Below are 17,936 nucleotides of genomic sequence, written 5' to 3' on the forward strand. Positions count from 1 at the left end.
TCCCTTTAGGATTACATACGTCTTTAGGATAGGATTACATACATACGAAAATAAACGAGAACTTTTCAACGAGGAAAAACATACTGACTAATGCGTTTACTGGCCCGATAAATTTAGTCAGCTTTAAAATGCCAAGGCAAAAAAAAAACAACAACAACAACAACAACGACAAAAACATAAACAAAGAACTTCGTCGGGCTTAATAACAATCCCCCTCTATTTAGATACGAACGAGAAACTTCGACTGTCCGGAACAAATTAAATCAGTTAAATTAAAAACGTTTTGTACGTTGTTTTCCAGAGAAAAACTGAATTTCTTTGTTACGTTTTTGCCTACATAAGGATTTTCCGGTCTTGGCACATCGGAAATACGAAAAGGGAAAGCTCTCTGCACGAAACGGTCACGTGACGACGTACTCGCTTTTTCGGCACGGTTTATGACAAGTGAATATTGTCAGTTTGGAGAATTTTGTACCACCAAATTCTCCAAACTGACTTTAAAGGTAATTCATGACAGTTGGTAAAGAAAATTTACATTTCAGCAGGTCACGCATCTGGCCACTTTCTTGCAAGCCAACAAAACGGCAGCGGGTCTATGCCGCATATATTTTTATTTAGTGAGGCTAGTTTCGAGATGTCTCGACTTGACTACGACAAAGCTTGAGACTACGGGCCAAGCCATGATTAATCGGCTGATTGATTTCAATTTCAAAACAGCACTGCGTGACAGACATATCACATGATTTGGTTCAACAACTTGTGATAATATTTATCACAACAGATATAACAGTATTTTGTCAATGGGAGGAAGCACTGTTTCTTCATGCATGTAGAAAAAGCATCGTCGAGAGCACTGAAACGCTTTTTTTTTGTCGTATAAACGCTCGTTCTGATGAATATAATCTTGTGTGCTGCCAAAATGGTTAGCAAAGTAAGGCCTTAGCCGGACTATAATTCTCACTGAGGCAATATCAGGAAAAAAAACACACTTCTTTTCTATAGATGTAGTTTTTTTTTTTTTTTTTTAATGCATAGCTCCTTATGGAAACTTGAAGTATAAAATAAATAAATTTCAAATTTTACCGAGTGCCTCGGTTCGCCTGTAACTGCAATGTCGCTTCTGCCTTGCAAAGAATATTGTGTTACCAGTGTTTAGAATATTCTGTATGATATTACGTGACTAACCAGCACTTGTAACTCCCTATATTATCGATTCTTTTCTTATAAACAAGCGCGTGTTTGCCTGGTAACTTTAGCTGTAGATGCTATAGCTCATAATTCGTTGTCAGTCTTGTCATTTGTGACTTCGACATTTATATGTAAATCTAGCTTGGAGCGGTAAACAAAAACTCGTGCGACTTCGCGTATTTGTCCGCTGAACATCACGCTCGACTCGAGACTGATCGCGGCTGTCACGCTCGATTAGCAACCTCTATTAGATGTTAAAAACCAAAACCAAAGTTCAGTGATAATGGTTTAAAAAAAGTACTTCAATTTCACGAAAATCCAAATTTCGTATTTCTAGTATTTTCGTATTTATGCTTCACTTCATTGGGTGGCACACGTGAATATTAATTCCACGAAATTAGGTCGAGTTCCACGAAAACCTCGTGTGAGTCGCTGTAAGGAGTGGCGTGCCTCTAGCTTTTAGTGCCACTGGCGCTCTACCGTGGACAGTGCACACTCTCTCTGAACTCATTGTAAGAACTGTTCCACTGTGATTCGTCCGAAAGGAATTAGTGAAGCCTGTGAAGATCGCTTCGCAGGCTTTCGATCGCTTTTCAAGGTTCTACGAACACTAGTTCATGTCATCTCCCATCACAAGTCTTAACTGCCGTTTACATCGACAAGATTTTTCGCTAAGTACCACCACATTCTAGGTTATATCAGTGTTAAAACACCACAAATCTACTGGATCGATGAGCAACACAATACTCAATGAAACGGATATAGTCGTGAGTGATCATGACATAATGCAATGTGCATTCGCAAAGTCCCAAAACACACCCACACAATGTTCCAACATTCTAACATTCTACTGTTTTTTTCCAGAATGTAATTTCAATATACATATTTCTATTTCTTTGGCGTGATATTTTGTACAATTTCGCTCATAGATTTAAAGTAATAACAATTAATTTAAATAACTTTGACAGTCGAGTTGCCCTGCATATAAACTCACTTTGACAGAGACAAAACCTATAAACAACATTTTCGTGAAAACTGTCGATTACGTGAATGCGGAAAAACATCGATTATTATGTCGCAGTACTTCAGATAACTGGCCTAGGAAAATTGGGAACACTGTCCTGGTGCTGTTGAAAACATTTTACAGAAAAATAATTCCACGGCTGGCTAAGTTGGACTGTACCGCTCGATACAGATTTATACAGAAATCTGGATTGACAAATTGAAAACAAGTCTTATTGTAAATTACACAGCGAATTTCGGCTGGCGTAAACAACTTGATTACGAGAAGAATATGTGCAAGTTGTACATGCATATACAAGGCGACTAAGATCAAGGTATTTACCTCTCTCGGTCATGAAATACAAGACTCAAATGTGTATAATTATAGTGTAAAAGGGCAAATCGTTTTCAAGTACATGAATAGTGAAATTATAAATGAACAGTCATCCTGGCCTCTGAGTAAAATTTAAATTCACTGCCACTTTGCTAGCTGGAGCTTGGCCATTCATGCTCAGTCTTTAAGCCTGCATCGACCCAAATCAACTAAGTGGAGTTTAACATTAACATATTTAAATATTGTTTCCTCATGAAGACGCTGTTTGCATGTAGCTACTTAAAACCTTGTTCAGTTGTTCAAATTTCGTCTTGTACATGTCTCTGTCCTTGACTGCAGTGCAAAGGCTTTCTTTTGCCTCACGTAGCTGTGCTTTCAAGCGTTGGTTTTGTGTTTCGAGGCTTTCTTTTAATGCTGTTCGCCTCTGTCGACAACTCGTGGCATAGCCTCGGTTTTTCAAACTCCTTCTTCGCTTTCTGATCTTGTGAGCCTCGGCTTTCGGTAGTTTTTTCAGCCGTCGGTTAAGATCTCGTATTGACAACTTCATTAGATCATCGTCAGTAAAAAGTTCACTGTGGTCTCGAAAATTCTGCGGACTTGAAGGCTCGCTGCTAATGGTGGACGCAGAGTCGAACCCGTCTAGATTCAGTCTCGTCCGCAAGAATAAATTCTCCATATCATCGCTTACAAGGTCTCCCAAACTATGGCTCTGCGACCAGTTGGAACTGCAAACGTTGCTGGTAAAATCCCTTTCCAAAATTTCGTCCATGGGCGAAATATCAGGGAAGAGGTCTTCGTAATCCATCCTGACTAACTGGCAATTCAACCCGATATAAAACACCTGATTGTACAAGATCGCTTCGAGTTTGGTTATAATTCGGTTGAGCGTTGGGGGTCACTAATCTTCATCCAATCAGAATCCAGTATTTTGACAGGTCTCAGCCCTCGCAGAGTTCGGAAACGGGGAATCCCCTAAATAGTTTGCTTTTCAGCAAACTTGTGATTTTTGTGAAGCACGTACCAACTAGAGCAGGGTGAAAATTATCTTTGGAAACTTTAAATCGTGAATCCTGTTTTATTTTGTACTGAAAAAGTCTGAACAATAAATCCCTTGATGGAAAAAAAGAAATTCGCGGAAATATTTTATCGGAGGCTCTGTGATTGCGTCATACAGATCGTTACATTTTTAGACTCCTATTGTTCAAACACAAAAATATAACTCGCACGATTTAATTTCTAACCTAAACGTTTCTAGAAACGAAAAACTAAAAATTACCTGATTTTACCGTTCGAGTAATTTCCTACAGAGCGGGTGAATCGCGCGAAATCGCGAAGGGAAAGTCCCTTTTAAACTGCCGACCAACATACATAATTATTAAACAATGCAAAAAATGTGAACACCTCGGTGTCAAAAAAACATACGAAATCATTGAGTCCGAAAATATAATTCGGAATGAAGTACATGTAGTTTTTCAGGGTAGTGAATCTTTGGAAGCAAATTAATACTTTTTTGAAGTTTATCAAAAGCGGCAAACGGCTTTGATCAGCGCTCGCTATCAAGTGTCACTCAGTAAAGCTAGAAGGGAAAAACCCCTTCTGAAAAGAATTTCATTTCAGATGCAAATTTCACTTTCGAAACTAAATCCGGTCATTCTTTGTGGCAATAAAATTAATCATTCTCGCAGTATGCTGTTTTTCGTGAAGTTTGGTGAGGTTTGTTTGTTAATTTTCTTTCCAAGTTCGATTTTGGCTCTAATTTTGAGCTTTCGTTTTTTCATTCAAATTTTCCTGGCCCGCCGCTTTTGCGTGATTTTCTAAAAGGGAAAATTCCCTTAACCTTTGGGGCCAAGGATAAATATCACCACTGGAGCGTTTATTCTGCGTGTTTCCATAACAGTTTGGTTGTCAATTCACATGTGTCAAACTGACGTCAAGTTTTCAGCTGTGAAATATGCCAAACACCTTTAGCGGCACAGAGTCCTAGAATGCGAGATTTACACTGGGGCCGCTATTTTTTTTCCCAGTGATTGAGGTTAGGGGGAGAAGGGGGGTTGCTGTCTGAGATGTCTTCCGTTATGGGAGGGGAGGGTGGGGCGATGAGTTTTCGAACATTGAGTCACATCCTGTACTTGGGAACCTGTAAACAAATTGCACTGAATAGAATTAAACCATGTGGTTCTAGATCACATATATAAAGAGAGAACCTTGTTGTGTAAGTCGTTTTATTTGCAATGTAAAAGAACGCAAGTGAACTCTCGAGGCTCTGTAATACATGTATTTGCCTTAGATATTTTTTTTTAAGGGAAATACCCTTTCTGTGTTTTCGCATGGATCGATATCACGCGTGTCCCATGACTTAGTTTCGATTCCGCGGTGTCCCGAAATTTGTTTGCGACTTAATTACTCTGTGTATTAAATACGTAACGCATAAAAAGGATGGCTTTGGAGGGATTTTGCCTCGATTTGGAGCTTTCATTCAGTAAGTTAAAGGGTACTCAAAAAAACCCAACTGAAATCTAATTATTTGCTTGCCCAGATAATAAGGACTTTGTTTTTGTGGAGGTGAAAATGAGGGGTTCCCCTTATTAGTTATTTGAGGCACAAGGTGTTTTCCCTTTATTCCAATTAAAAACAACGGTTAACCTTACTTTCGGGCTTTTATTACCGACATGAAGGCAAGGGAGGAGGAATTTCTCTCGGAGATGGTTGTACCTTCTATTGATTCATTTCATGAAGGGAGTCTTGGTTTGAATGAAGTGCAAGGAATTAATGACAACGGATGCCTCTTAAATAGCATTTACACGATTGAAGAGTTCGGGTTAGTTCCAGAAGCTATGGCCACAGCGAAGCCCCAAGAGGCCACAGGATGGTTTTTACTGACGTCTATGAATCAGTCTCAAAGTCGCCCGGTTTCATTGAAGCTGATGAGAAAGCTAACCGACGACTACCTTGAAAAGGCGACCATTCGAGACCTGAACAAGAAGCTTCGCCGACTTCCAAAAGAATTGAGGCAAAACTTTCGAAAGAGACGGCGAATCCTAAAGAATCGTAAATATTCTCTGAAGTGTCGAAAGAAAGGCGTGGAGAGGGAACATAAAATCGCGGACGAAAATAAGGCACTTGAGTTAGAATTACTCCAAGCGAAGAAAGAATTAAGAAAGATCATCGAAGAGAGGGATGAATATCACAAGCGATATTCAGAATTAAAAACTTCTATTTCTGCCATACAAAAGAACGGACAAGTTTTGGATTATTAAAGGTTGCTGAAGGGTTTTAATGAACAACAGAAAGTCTTGTCTGAACTTTGAAATTAGACTTTGGTACGAAAAATGTAAGATTGTGAACTCCAACAGCTTGACTAATTTACATGTTGCCCGTTAGATACAAAGCCGATATTTAATATCGATGAGTACTCGAGTGGAACCTCATTCAACAACGCGTAACATTGATGAAATGCCAGTTCCTTCACGCTGAATAACCGGTTTTGCAAGTTTCATAACCCTGGTTACAATGCAATACAAACTTTATTGATTCTCTCTGGTTGCATGCACTACATACGAGGTCAGGCGACGTTTTGTTACTGCCATCTATAGACTAGGGGATTCCCCTTACGTAATCTTAGTAGGTGGAGTCAGCCATCATATCTGTCAAAAATGCGCCATCTGATTGGATAATGGAGTACAGTTAGTACACTCCCACATTGCAGCAGAATTAGGACGAACATGTGATCATTTCCTCGCCTTCAGCATGTCCGATGAAGCGCTTTTCGTGGATATTTCTCCTCTGGAAGATATTTTGGAAAAGTTTTTCACAGATAATGACACCCCTTCAAACTGGATTCCAAACCAGAGCTTGATAGAGCTCCCTAGCGAGAAAGACGATGGGGAAAACACGCTGTTGCAGTCGCAAGTAAGTTTTAGCTGCAATGCGGAGTCAGCCATGGACAGCACGCCTCAAAGCCTGCAAAGTTTGCAAGAATTCAACCAACATATATCAGACGACGAGTTAACGAAGTTGTCAGTGCGGGACCTGAACCAAAGGTTAAAATGTTTACCGAAAGCAGAAGCGAAGGTGCATAGAAGACGAAGAAGATGCTTAAAAAACCGTGCGTACGCTACAAGCTGTCGACAACGGCGTACAGCGTTCAAAGAACGACTGGAAACAGAGAACCAGCGGCTAAAAGAGCAGCTACGACAAGCGAAAGAACGTCTTTGCAGCGCAGTGAAAGATAGGGACTCCTATAAAAAGAGATTTGACCGACTACACAAGGCTTATGCAACATTGAATGAGCCTTCTTTTGTTATGGGACATAAACAGTGATTTAATTGTTTTAAGATATAAGTACTTTTGTGGAACGAGGAACTTTTTGTGAATTATCTGACATGTGATTGTAGACTACAGACAGCCAGTCTGACTAATTTTAGCCTTGCCCTTGGATACAGGTTAGTGTAAATGTAATCGTTTATTTATCTCACAACCGCTTAGGATATTTTGAGAGAATTGCAAAAGGGAGAGCCGAGTTTCAACTCAATATATCTAACATTTACCAAAGTCAAGAGGGAAACTCGATATTCGGTCTTCATTGCCGTACTGTTACATTTTTCACAGAGTGTAATAGAGCTTTCTGGCTATTTTGATTAATTTTAAACAGCGTGATGTATATAATCTGCTAAAGTCGAATAAATGATACTCCCTAAAGAAAATAATGAGGTAATGAGTGCATGTAAATTCTGTAGAGACGATATGATATCAAAACATATATTTTCTTAACGTACAATTTCAAATTCTTGCTCCTTTCTATTGAATAAGCCATGTAAATAGTATAGATTGCGGAAATCGTATTCAATTTTATTCGGAAAATTAAATTGTACATAATATTTGATATGAACTTTAAACAATGCATTGAAACCAACTAATACTGGTAAAACACTTGTCATTGAAGTATCTTTATGTTTTGGATCATTCGTCGGATTTATTTAAATCGTTTAGTTTATATGTAGTCGTGTTATTAATATCTAGATATTATGTTTTGTACATTAAAAGTCTTAGTTTGTCATAAGACATGACAGAAGTACAAAAACGCATTTATAAATAACAAAGTTGCAATTCCAACTGAAGTGTATAGAACTACAATTTTACAATGTTGTGCACAAACTGCAACTTTGCTTTTCTAGTAAACTGGTATAACTAAATTACTGGTTCATAATACTTTTAGCTTTACATGAGGCATTACTTCAAGAGTGCAGAGCACAATACCCTTGCGGATGTTTGGGAAGCTGGCAAAAAGTATGTTCTAGCTTATCAAGATATTACACGTCTACTTGCTGCATTCTGGTTACTTTTCGCGGTGAAAATGTTTGCGAATTCGGTTTCAACGTTGTCAACAATATTGTCAATGTGGGGAGGGGAAGGGAGGGGAGGCGGAAAATTTAGGTGAAAACCCAACCTAGTATCCACAGTATGTTTAAGTCCGTTCAGACCGCAGGTGTTAAACTCAAGAACTGAACTAAGATGTGTCTTCCTTGAAGCTTTTCATGACTTACTATGTTATAAAATGATTTTAGGACAGATTATCTATCATTAAGTTATTTAACATGCAGTTGTTGCTGCAATTTCGAAACTCGACTAAGTTTCTAGTTCCTTGACTTGACATCTTTCGCATATTAAACTGACTCTCATGACAATCCAATGAGCCAAAATTTAACCCCTTGAACCAATGACCAACTGGTAAACTCCCCCAACTTGAGAATATATATTTCAGCATATTGTTTAACTGAGAAGGACTGTTTTGACGTTAACTATATCATGGCAATTCACAATGGTACTCAATTCTCATGACCCGAGCAATTAACTTGTTGACTTGACAACAAGAAACTTGATGTTGATTGTAAACACATCAAGAGGTAGACTGAAAATTTGCCTTCTATGAGGAGCCTCTAAATGATTCTCTGCTGTTCTACTTTTTGTAACTATTCTCTTTATTACGTATCTGATTTTTTTATTATTAATATAGTTTTATCTCAAGCCAGGTATTTAACTGTCAATGAGACCATTTGAAATGCAAATCTATATACTCTTAACAAATCGAAACAAACAAGTTTATCCCGTCACCATAGTCACGCATATCTCAGTCATTGGTCAAAAATGTTTCCGACCTCCGCGGAATTGTGCCAGAGTTTGATATGAAACAAAATTCGTCGGCCATGCCACCGGCCGGAGTTTATCCCGTATATTTCCGTAGCCGTGAAACCACTAGTAGAAGTACTTCTACTTCTTCCTGGATGGGTTGTTAGCTATAGTCCATCGCAGGGTTATATATATAGGGTTGAAGGTTACGTTAAGACCAGGCATTGCTTTTTTCATTGCCTCATCCATCACGTAATTGCTTCAAAAACTATTTATTTCCACTTCTCGTCGAGCGAAAGTCAAGCCAGTGACAAGGTATGGTAAGAAACCTATAACCGTTGACCAATCATATCGGGAGCAACGCCACCTGACCATGGGACGAAAACAAAACAGAAAGAAATAATGAATGACGACGACAATCAACAAGAATATTTAAAACAAATTACAGAAAGGAAGACTTTCGATTTAAGTATTTTGCTTTATCAATGTTTAAGTAAACCCTCGTGCCATTGAGATTGTTGTATGAATTCTACAAGGTTGTCCAAGCTACGGCCATTGTTAGAATACTAAATGAAAATGTGCCAAAGAGAAAAGATGTCATCGTCGCCTCGTGGCTGCAAGCTTCTTGGAAAGCCCTTCGTAAATTCTAAGAATTAAATTATGAGGGGGTTACCCTAAGCAACTGAAGCGAAACTTTTTTCCCCGCTGGCAAATGTGATTCGCTAAGCAAAAAATTGGGGAAAATACCCGCTTAAACTGACTGAGTTATTCTATTTTCTCTGCAAAACATGAGTCATTTGCAACATTAGCATTAAACATTTTTCTCACAGCAATATCATGGAGGGAAATTTTGACGACGTGTTTAATTTGTACCTTACTGGTGAAGGACAACGTATTACAGAACCTCCATGGACCGAAGGAGCCGATTTGTTCGAGAAAAACATCAGTTTAGTAGGCGAAGATCGCGATGTCCAAGATCTCTTCGACGGTGAAGCAACGAACGAAGCCAATGACTTTTCATCTGAATCTGAAACCGAGAGTTTTTATCATCCTCCAGATGTGAAAGAAATAAGCGATGAAGAAATACAAAGTCTACGTGTGCAGGAGCTTAACAAACTTCTTCGGGACCTCCCGAGGGACGAGGCCGCCAGGATAAGAAAGAGGCGACGTAACTTGAAGAACCGAAGCTATGCTCTGACTTGTCGTCTTCGGAAACAGCGCGAGCACAAAGATCTGATGAATGAGAATACCTCGTTGAAAAGACAGCTGGAAGATGAAAGAAGAAAACTGAAGAACGTGTGGAATGAAAAAGAGGAATACAAGAAAAAATATGCGCAGCTTCAGAGCGCCTTTGATGTTCACAAGCAAAACAAGACGACTCAAAACACGTCATCAGGTCGCTAGAGACTAAGCTCGCTACAATTCTACGTGCTTCAAACATTTACAGTAGACTGGTTCCAAAGAACAGTTATACATATCATAAGTTTCTTTCATATTTGCTTCGGCAAGTGCTTTTAACATACATAATCAAAGCAAACCACCTTCAAGGGTTTGGATGCTGTTTCCACCGTCAGGTAGAACTGTAAGGTCCTTCGGTAATTTAATAGCATTTGGCAATGCTAAAGGGTTGAGTAGCATCTAAATAACAGCAGATACAGCTCTTAGTATTGATCTAAGGATGCAGAAATACCAACTGTGTGGAACACATTTACTAATTTTATATTACAAAGTTTTATTTATGAAGTGCCACAGGCATGGAATGGTGGCAGTGAGCACATAAATCATTCAAAAAACGACTAATGGAAGAAATATAAGCGAGAGAGAACGTATAATTTAAATTTAGTTTTATTATAGTGGTGTTCACTTAATATAACAATAACATCACAAAACACCAGCTACGTAAAGAGGTTTGCGGTAGTTTATAGGAGAGAGAAACCGGCGAACGCAAGACAAGTGACCATGTCGCTATTTCGAGCTCGAGCTATGTGCAACCGCAGTGATAAATATAAAAATAAATAATGAAATGAAAGATTGTAACTTTAATTGTCAATGTAAATCGGTTCTATATAATGCTCAGAGGATGTTTAGTCTGAAATAACGAAAAATTGTTGCAATAACAATTGTTCAGACAGGTAAATATCTGGCATAAATTCAAAAAATGTTCCCACCAAAATCTTGTTTTGTTAAACAGTTTGAAGCTAAAAATAAAAATAAAAGATAACAAAAATACTGAGAGCTAAATTTGGTTTAAGGTTAAAATAAACTTCCACCTGGCAAGCCGTATCTTATTTTGAACTTGACATAACGGTAATCAAAAAAAATTTGGTTTGTTTTCTTTTGTTTTTCTTTTTTCTTTTTAATGGCCAATTTAAAAGAAATCATTATAACGCTTTCTGCTTTAAACAAATGATAGGTATGTTTATTATAATTACGCTATTTATAAAACTTCTGCGGATTTCTTGCAGCGGTGAGCTGACATAATAATGTGCAGCATTTTTAAATAAAAATAATGATAAAAGTATTTCCAAACCTTATTTCATGCACTCCGGTTTCATATACGTATTTATAAAAGGATAATAAAACATTTTAACCTGTAAATGAAATGGTAGTTAAATTTTATTTCGCCTTTTTTTCTTTTTTCTTTTTTTTTTTTTTACGTCAAGGGTCAAATAATCATGACATTTCCATTCACACTCATCACAAAAGTGAAATAACCACCACATTTCCACAGTCATCCTTCTTAGAAAAGATAATGACCACGGAATTGAAATTTTCTCTTTCCCTTTGCTCATTATTTTACTGGAAACTGCTATTTTAGTAATAGCACATGGACAAGAAGAAATGTTGTTCCAAGAGTGACTATAGCTAACTCTAACAACCATACACCCAGAGTTAAACCAGTTGATTCACTACTATTCATTATTAAAAACTGGATCGTTGGATAATATAGTTTGCGAGTTTTCATTGGCTTAGCCATCAGGGGTTGTGGGCCATTATACCGTGCTCTACAAATATGGTAGGCGTACGCGCGATTTTTGGGGGCGTATATTTTTATTTTAGTTTAGTTTGCTATATTTTGGGGACGATTTTGATAAAACAATTATTCCACCCGTGCTTGTTGGATATGAGATGATTATAGTCCGCTCGGCGCTACGGTCTCATTGGCTATCTACCATCTCGTGTCCAACGCGCGCTCGTGGAATAATTGTTAATTAATTTAGGATAAAACTTGAAGTAAATTAAGTAAGCGGACGTCTGTCCAATTTTAGAAAGTCGATGATGGCATGAACTTGTGAATTAGTATTTTAGGATCTCGTGATATTTTTATTTTCATCAAAATTTTAGTCTACGATAGTGGAATCTGTGAAGATTTGTAAATAGGTTTTCTGAGAAGATTTTATTATTATTATTATTATTATCATTATTATTATCATTATTAGCTATTATTGAGACAAGAAATACAAACCGACGTTTCGGTGTATCTTGCGCCATTATCAAGGTTACATAATTAATGACAAAAGGTGGTTTGTGAAGAGCCCAGTGAAATAATAATAATAATGATAATAATGATCATGATCATGATCATAATAATAATAATAATAATAATAATAATAATAATAATAAGACCGTCCTCCTTGGAACTGCTCACATACTTAGGAGGACTCTATCCATCATGTAATCCAGCAGACTTATGACTGCCCTAGGCTCACGGAATGAACTCGGTACCACAAGTTAAAAGCGGCAAGACTTTAATAATAAAAATAATAATAAAAATAAAATCTCCTCAGAACACCTATTTACAAATCTTCACTCATTTCACTATCGTAGACTAAAATTTTGATGAAAATAAAGATATCATGTGATCCTAAAATGCTAATTGAAATAGTAATTAATAATAATTATTATTATTATTGTTATTGATATTATTATTATTAAATGTTTTATTAAATGTATTATTATTATTATTATTATTATTATTATTATTATTATTAAATACTGTTTCTAGTCGCGGCTTCAACTGAGACTTAAACGTAAACGGACTGCTCATCCTTCACCCCATATCAACCTTATGTCGTCCCCAATCGACGCCCGTGCGCCATAGTATACGGGTTGTCTAAGGACCTCTACTGTCTTGATGAATATTTAATAGTCATCTTCTTTCACTCTTGTCGTCTAAAAATATAACAAAACGTCTATAAGTTGAAATTTAGATTACCTTTGTACAGTATCCTGCCTTCCTGGACTGCGTCTTCAGTTTCAAAGCGAACAGAACGATTCTGCGCAAGCGACCGCCGTAAGCCAGTCGAGAGACAACATCATATTAAGAAAATACTTATCGGACTGAAAAGGAGAGATTCGATGAAAGGTGGGAATCTTAGCTTTGAGATCGTATTTTGATTGATTACATATAGAATTTTCAAGTGTTCCTGTGAAAATGTCTTCTGTAGTTTCACCTTTCAGACGAAAAATAACTTTCCAAGTCTCGACTCTTTATGGTGACAAGATTACTTACATGTATTTAAACGGCGATATCGCTGAGTGAATACTAGTTTTTCATCATGCCCTTGAGATGCTAACCGAGCTCCTTCGTTATGTAACACACAAAATTACCTGAAACCATAAAAATTATTAAATTGATTTCCAACCTGTACCCTTTGTTATAAAAATCTGTAACAGGATCATGGATCTTGTTAAAACCAAGTCAGTTATGCAACCGTGTGACTAGAGCCACTTGTTATGTCGTACAGCGAAGATTATTTTACATTGAGAAGATGCGCTTTCACGTGCACGCTGATTTCTTTCATTTTTATCACATAATTTTATTCACAGGGAAGTGAAGCGAAGAGGAAAACGTGAAGCACTGGATAGCCATGCAAGGCACCGAAATTATCTTATTGGTGATTTTATCGTCTTGTGGCACCTGTCAAGGTACTGATCTTGGAACTTGTGTTTACCTTGTGTTATACGGCGGGTAGAACCTCCAGTTGCCTTATGAGCTTAGTACTCATAAAGCTAGATACTAATATAAATAGAAAACGGCAAACCGTGATACTCCTAAGGATTAATTCTTTTTGTGTTTTGTACCTTTCTTTTGGTTAAAAAGTCATTTAGTCTTAACCCAGTCCTCGAAGAAACAATTGGCAGGTTGCTATCCCAACAGACCATACTCGTAACGACAAATACACTTCACTTTTAGCTCTTGAACTTTGCGCGCTGTTTTAAGACTAAAGGAGGAATGTTAAAAAAGAGGTCATTGGAATAGAATGGAATATAATACTGGCTACAGGACAGCAAGGATGGCGCGGCGATGACAGCGCTCGCCTCTCACCAAAGTCAGTCTGTGCTCGATTCTGGCCCAGTGTCATATGTGGGTTGAGTTTGTTGTTGGTACTCGCCTTTGCTCCGAGGGTTTTTCTCTGGGTTCTCCGGTTTTCCTCCCTCCACAAAAAACCAAAACTCCAAATTCCAATTCGACCAGGATAGACGACCCTCATGAAAACCAGCTAGAGTTGATTGCCCTGGAATTCCTCTCTAAATACTGTTGTTTATTATTTATCATTATTTGTTACATTTATATTTGATCTTCTCACTGGACGATACCTGAACTGGATCGACTGTGCGACTTGCAAGTGACAATTTAACATTGTGGTTCATAAAATCTGGACTTTGGATCCAGACCGAGGTACTAAGTGAACCAATATAATCCTCAGTCGCATTCCGTCCTGGGGTAAATTTAATCATTTGTGCTCTCCTATTAATTGTATTAAACCATGTAGAGCGTCGCCTGTATAAGCAGACAGACTCCAAAAAGATCTATATTAAGTAAACTCTGATTCTTTCTCAGAATATGTAGGCTGTTACAAAGATTCTGACCCGAGGGATCTCCCGCAGAGGATCCATGATAGGGAGGTGACAGTCAAGTCATGCACCAAGAGCTGCAAGGACCTGTTCTACAGATACGCCGGCCTACAGTTTTCCTATCTCTGTTTCTGTGGAAACAAGCGAGGACGATATGGTCAACTGCCAGATTGGAAGTGCTCGAGCGAATGTACAAATAAAAAAGACGAGCATTGTGGTGGATACTGGAGTAATTCCATCTATAAAACAGGTACAATGTTGTTAAAGAGCACATGAGACTGCTAGGCTTTTTCATTTGCTTTATGGTATAGAGGTAATGTTGCGAAAATTTTTATGTTTTATTTATGCAATAGATCACAAGTTTTCCAACATTCCAACATTTCCAACATTCCAAGGGGTTTATCAGCCTATAAACCACAAAAACTTGTGTTCTATTGCTTTTATATAATAATTCAGAAGACACGCGCATGAGTTTACTGGCACAATAAACCATAGCTGATTGACCAATCAGAGCGCGCGCATTCATTTAATTATTATATAAACTCTGATAAAACATGTGTTTTTTTGACCAATCAGAGCGCGCACAGGGTCCTATCTATATTATAAATGGAATTAACGAAAGCTCAGAAAAGATTTGAAAGATTCGCCATTGTTCGTTTGCTATTGATATCATCTTGGGTTTGAAGCCGGGTGTTGAGAGTCAAGTGTAAATAGGTCCTTTAAAATTCAAAGAAATATTAGGGAAAGAGTGTTTTCTTGTTCAATTTGAAGGTTACGACCCCCCAGGAGGCGTGAAGATTACTCCTTTACTGACAAAAGCATTGACTGATCTAAAGCCAAGAGTTAATGCTACAAAACACAAGGTAAACAGCATGGGAATTTTATAACCCTACTTTAGATATATATCTACAGTGGAGGTGCGGTGGCCTCGTGGTCAGTGCGCTCGACTCCGGATTGAGCTGTCCGAGTTCGAGCCCTGGTCGGAGACACTGTGTTGTGTTCTTGGGCAAGACACTTCACTCTCACGGTGCCTCTCTGCACCCAGGTGTATTTATGAATACCGGCGAACTTAATGCTGGAGGTAACCCTGCGATGGACTAGCATCCCATCCAGGGGGGAGTAGAATTATTTCTAGTCGTTTCATGCTACAGAAACCGGGATAAGCTCCGCCCTTATGGACCACTTGGCTCGTATACAGACTTTACATACAATAGCTACCTTACCTACCAGACCCGTTTAGATATATACTCGTTATGTAACGCTTTCGAGTGGTATACTACGGAATATTCCGCGAGTCATTTTCTCGGCATAAACGCGAGCCTTTAAGAAATTGTGACCGGTAGGATATTCCAGGGTATACAACGAGAAAGTGTTGCATAACTAGGTTATACCATGCCCGGTAGGTGACACAGTGGCCAACACAATCAATGCAGGGTACGTCGAGTATAAAACGGCTTTCCTGTATTTTCTTGTATTTTGATTGGCTGTATCTTGTATGCCATGGTATAACATTAAATATGCGACATGCTTATCTACAGGATAATGAGGTAAGACAGAGTTTGATAATTTGGTAGTAGTCACACAGGAGTTTAGTTCTGATTGCATGGTAACGTTATGACAACTGGCACCAGGGTCACAAGAGCAAACTTATAAAGGAGCTGATGGACTCCACTGTTTTTATTAAAAATCCTTGAAGAAGCAATCAACAGTTTGATGAAATTAAAGAAAGCCCCATAGTCTGTTTTGGAGGCGTGTGGCGTAAGGGTTAGTGGGGTGCAGGAGTCTGGATGGAGTGGTCGTGGTTCGAGCTAGGACTGGGGAAATTGTGTTTTGTTTTTACGCAAGTGCTTTGCTCCCAAAGGAAATCTTTCCGCCCAGCTTGGGTATAAACAGGTACTGAGCCCTAGACTAGCTCGCATCTCATCCAAAGGGAGAAGAGATACTCGCAGTTAGTTGTTAAATGCTTAATTTCGGAAGCCGAAATAACTTCCAGATGTATATTCCATAGAGTACTCTTTGGTCCCATCGATATTTCTTTTCGATAGGTCTAAATGTGTTTCGAATCGGCTAGTGTGATGTAAATTGGCTGATTTAGCTCACTTAGCTATGTCTCACTTAATCTTAAGACATCTTTTTAAGCGTGCATTTGATTTGTAGTTTTTTACTTTTTATTTGTAGTCTAATTGTATTATATAGCGTATTTAATTCTTAGGATTTTAACTTTTAGGATTTAGGATTTTTGGTTTTTAAAGGATTAGGATTTTAATTTTAGGATTTTAAACTTAGGATTTTAATTTTAAAGTATTGTAAAGCGCCATGGACAATTAATGGAAAATGGCGCTATATAAATGTATATTTATTTATTTATTTATTTATTTATTTATTTATTTATTTATTTAACAGCAATTGACGTTTGGGATATATTCAAGACATTTTAAAGAGTTCTATTGTTCTCATTTACATTTTGTAGAACCACAAAGCAGCGAAGAGTGACCACTAAGAAAAGGAAGATATTCTGAAGGCTTTCACTGGACATTATATTGCTCAATTTCTTTCCACTGAAATCATTTATCGCTCACCGACTGTACTCCTGTTTAATAAATGTTCAATATTTTGGATATGTTTCTACTTTTATTCTTTATATATAGCTTAAGAGGAAGGGGTACAACCATCACCCTTTATGGAAATGAGAAAAGATCGGGGCCATAACCAAGTTAGTCTAGCCTGCCATGAGGCCATCCATTCAAATTCCCAGATCGAGGACAGAGAAAACGAGAAAAAAAGATGAAATGAACAGTTTATGCTCACAGTTCCCATTTATGAGCACAGTTCCTTGCAAGAACCTACAGTTAACAGAATTAGACAAATCCTTTAGTGTATGGATATTAAAGCCGGTGACATCGTAGTCTGAGAACAAACTGCACGAATCCATGCTTCGGATCGATGACTCAAACGCTAACCCGGACAAAGTTGAATTTCTTGAGAAAGGCAGATATTAGATTAAATTTGTGCTTTTTAGTGGCAAATTTAAAATTAACTCAAAAATTGAAAACGCAATAGCTAAAATTCGGCCGACTGATAAGAAGCGCAGCGAAATCTTTCAATCCTTTAAGTCCTGTTTCACTGCTTTTGAAGTTCATTTTTTTTTCCATTCATTTTAGTCACACATTTAGTGGATTTATTTTTTAACTTTACGTTGGTAAAGGCAAAATGAACCGCTGAAAATTTGGGAAACTGACCGTGAATTATTTCAGTAGTGCTGACAGTAAATTGTATCTAAGGCAAAGCAATTAACTTCGGGCCAGTGTCCTCATAAAGAAAAAAATCTTGGAAAAATTATTACGTTCTCCACTTTTCCCAGACTGTGTGGTAGAAAAACCCGTCCTCGCAAGGATTGCGTCTCCGAAATCTATATCGCCCTTCAGCT

The 17,936-nt window shown here is 37.9% G+C and overlaps 6 protein-coding genes across 6 annotated transcripts in view; 4 read left to right on the forward strand and 2 right to left on the reverse strand.

Annotated features, from left to right (window-relative positions):
- LOC145466391 (uncharacterized) overlaps positions 1–17,936 on the reverse strand; it is a 343,779-nt gene that overhangs the window by 111,419 nt on the left and 214,424 nt on the right. The window lies entirely within an intron of this gene.
- LOC145465458 (transcription factor MafK-like) lies at positions 1,024–3,397 on the reverse strand. The gene has a single exon (XM_081449238.1). It carries the CDS (start codon positions 3,327–3,329, stop codon positions 2,775–2,777), a length of 555 nt encoding a protein of 184 aa, XP_081305364.1. The 5' UTR covers positions 3,330–3,397; the 3' UTR covers positions 1,024–2,774.
- On the forward strand, positions 5,194–5,781 carry LOC145465947 (uncharacterized). The gene has a single exon (XM_081449715.1). The coding sequence runs from the start codon at positions 5,194–5,196 to the stop codon at positions 5,779–5,781; it is 588 nt and encodes a 195-aa protein (XP_081305841.1).
- LOC145465948 (transcription factor MafA-like) lies at positions 6,272–9,258 on the forward strand. Its single transcript, XM_081449716.1, has one exon. It carries the CDS (start codon positions 6,272–6,274, stop codon positions 6,842–6,844), a length of 573 nt encoding a protein of 190 aa, XP_081305842.1. The 3' UTR covers positions 6,845–9,258.
- LOC145466100 (transcription factor MafB-like) lies at positions 9,374–10,914 on the forward strand. Its single transcript, XM_081449877.1, has one exon. It carries the CDS (start codon positions 9,488–9,490, stop codon positions 10,052–10,054), a length of 567 nt encoding a protein of 188 aa, XP_081306003.1. The 5' UTR covers positions 9,374–9,487; the 3' UTR covers positions 10,055–10,914.
- On the forward strand, positions 12,611–17,096 carry LOC145466389 (xylosyltransferase Oxt-like). Its single transcript, XM_081450108.1, has 5 exons — positions 12,611–13,016; positions 13,481–13,579; positions 14,496–14,759; positions 15,281–15,372; positions 16,980–17,096. The coding sequence occupies exons 2-5, from the start codon at positions 13,522–13,524 to the stop codon at positions 17,007–17,009; spliced, it is 444 nt and encodes a 147-aa protein (XP_081306234.1). The 5' UTR covers positions 12,611–13,016; positions 13,481–13,521; the 3' UTR covers positions 17,010–17,096.

The sequence above is a fragment of the Orbicella franksi genome, chromosome 13 (genome assembly GCF_964199315.1).
Source record: "Orbicella franksi chromosome 13, jaOrbFran1.1, whole genome shotgun sequence".
Lineage (NCBI taxonomy): Eukaryota > Metazoa > Cnidaria > Anthozoa > Scleractinia > Merulinidae > Orbicella > Orbicella franksi.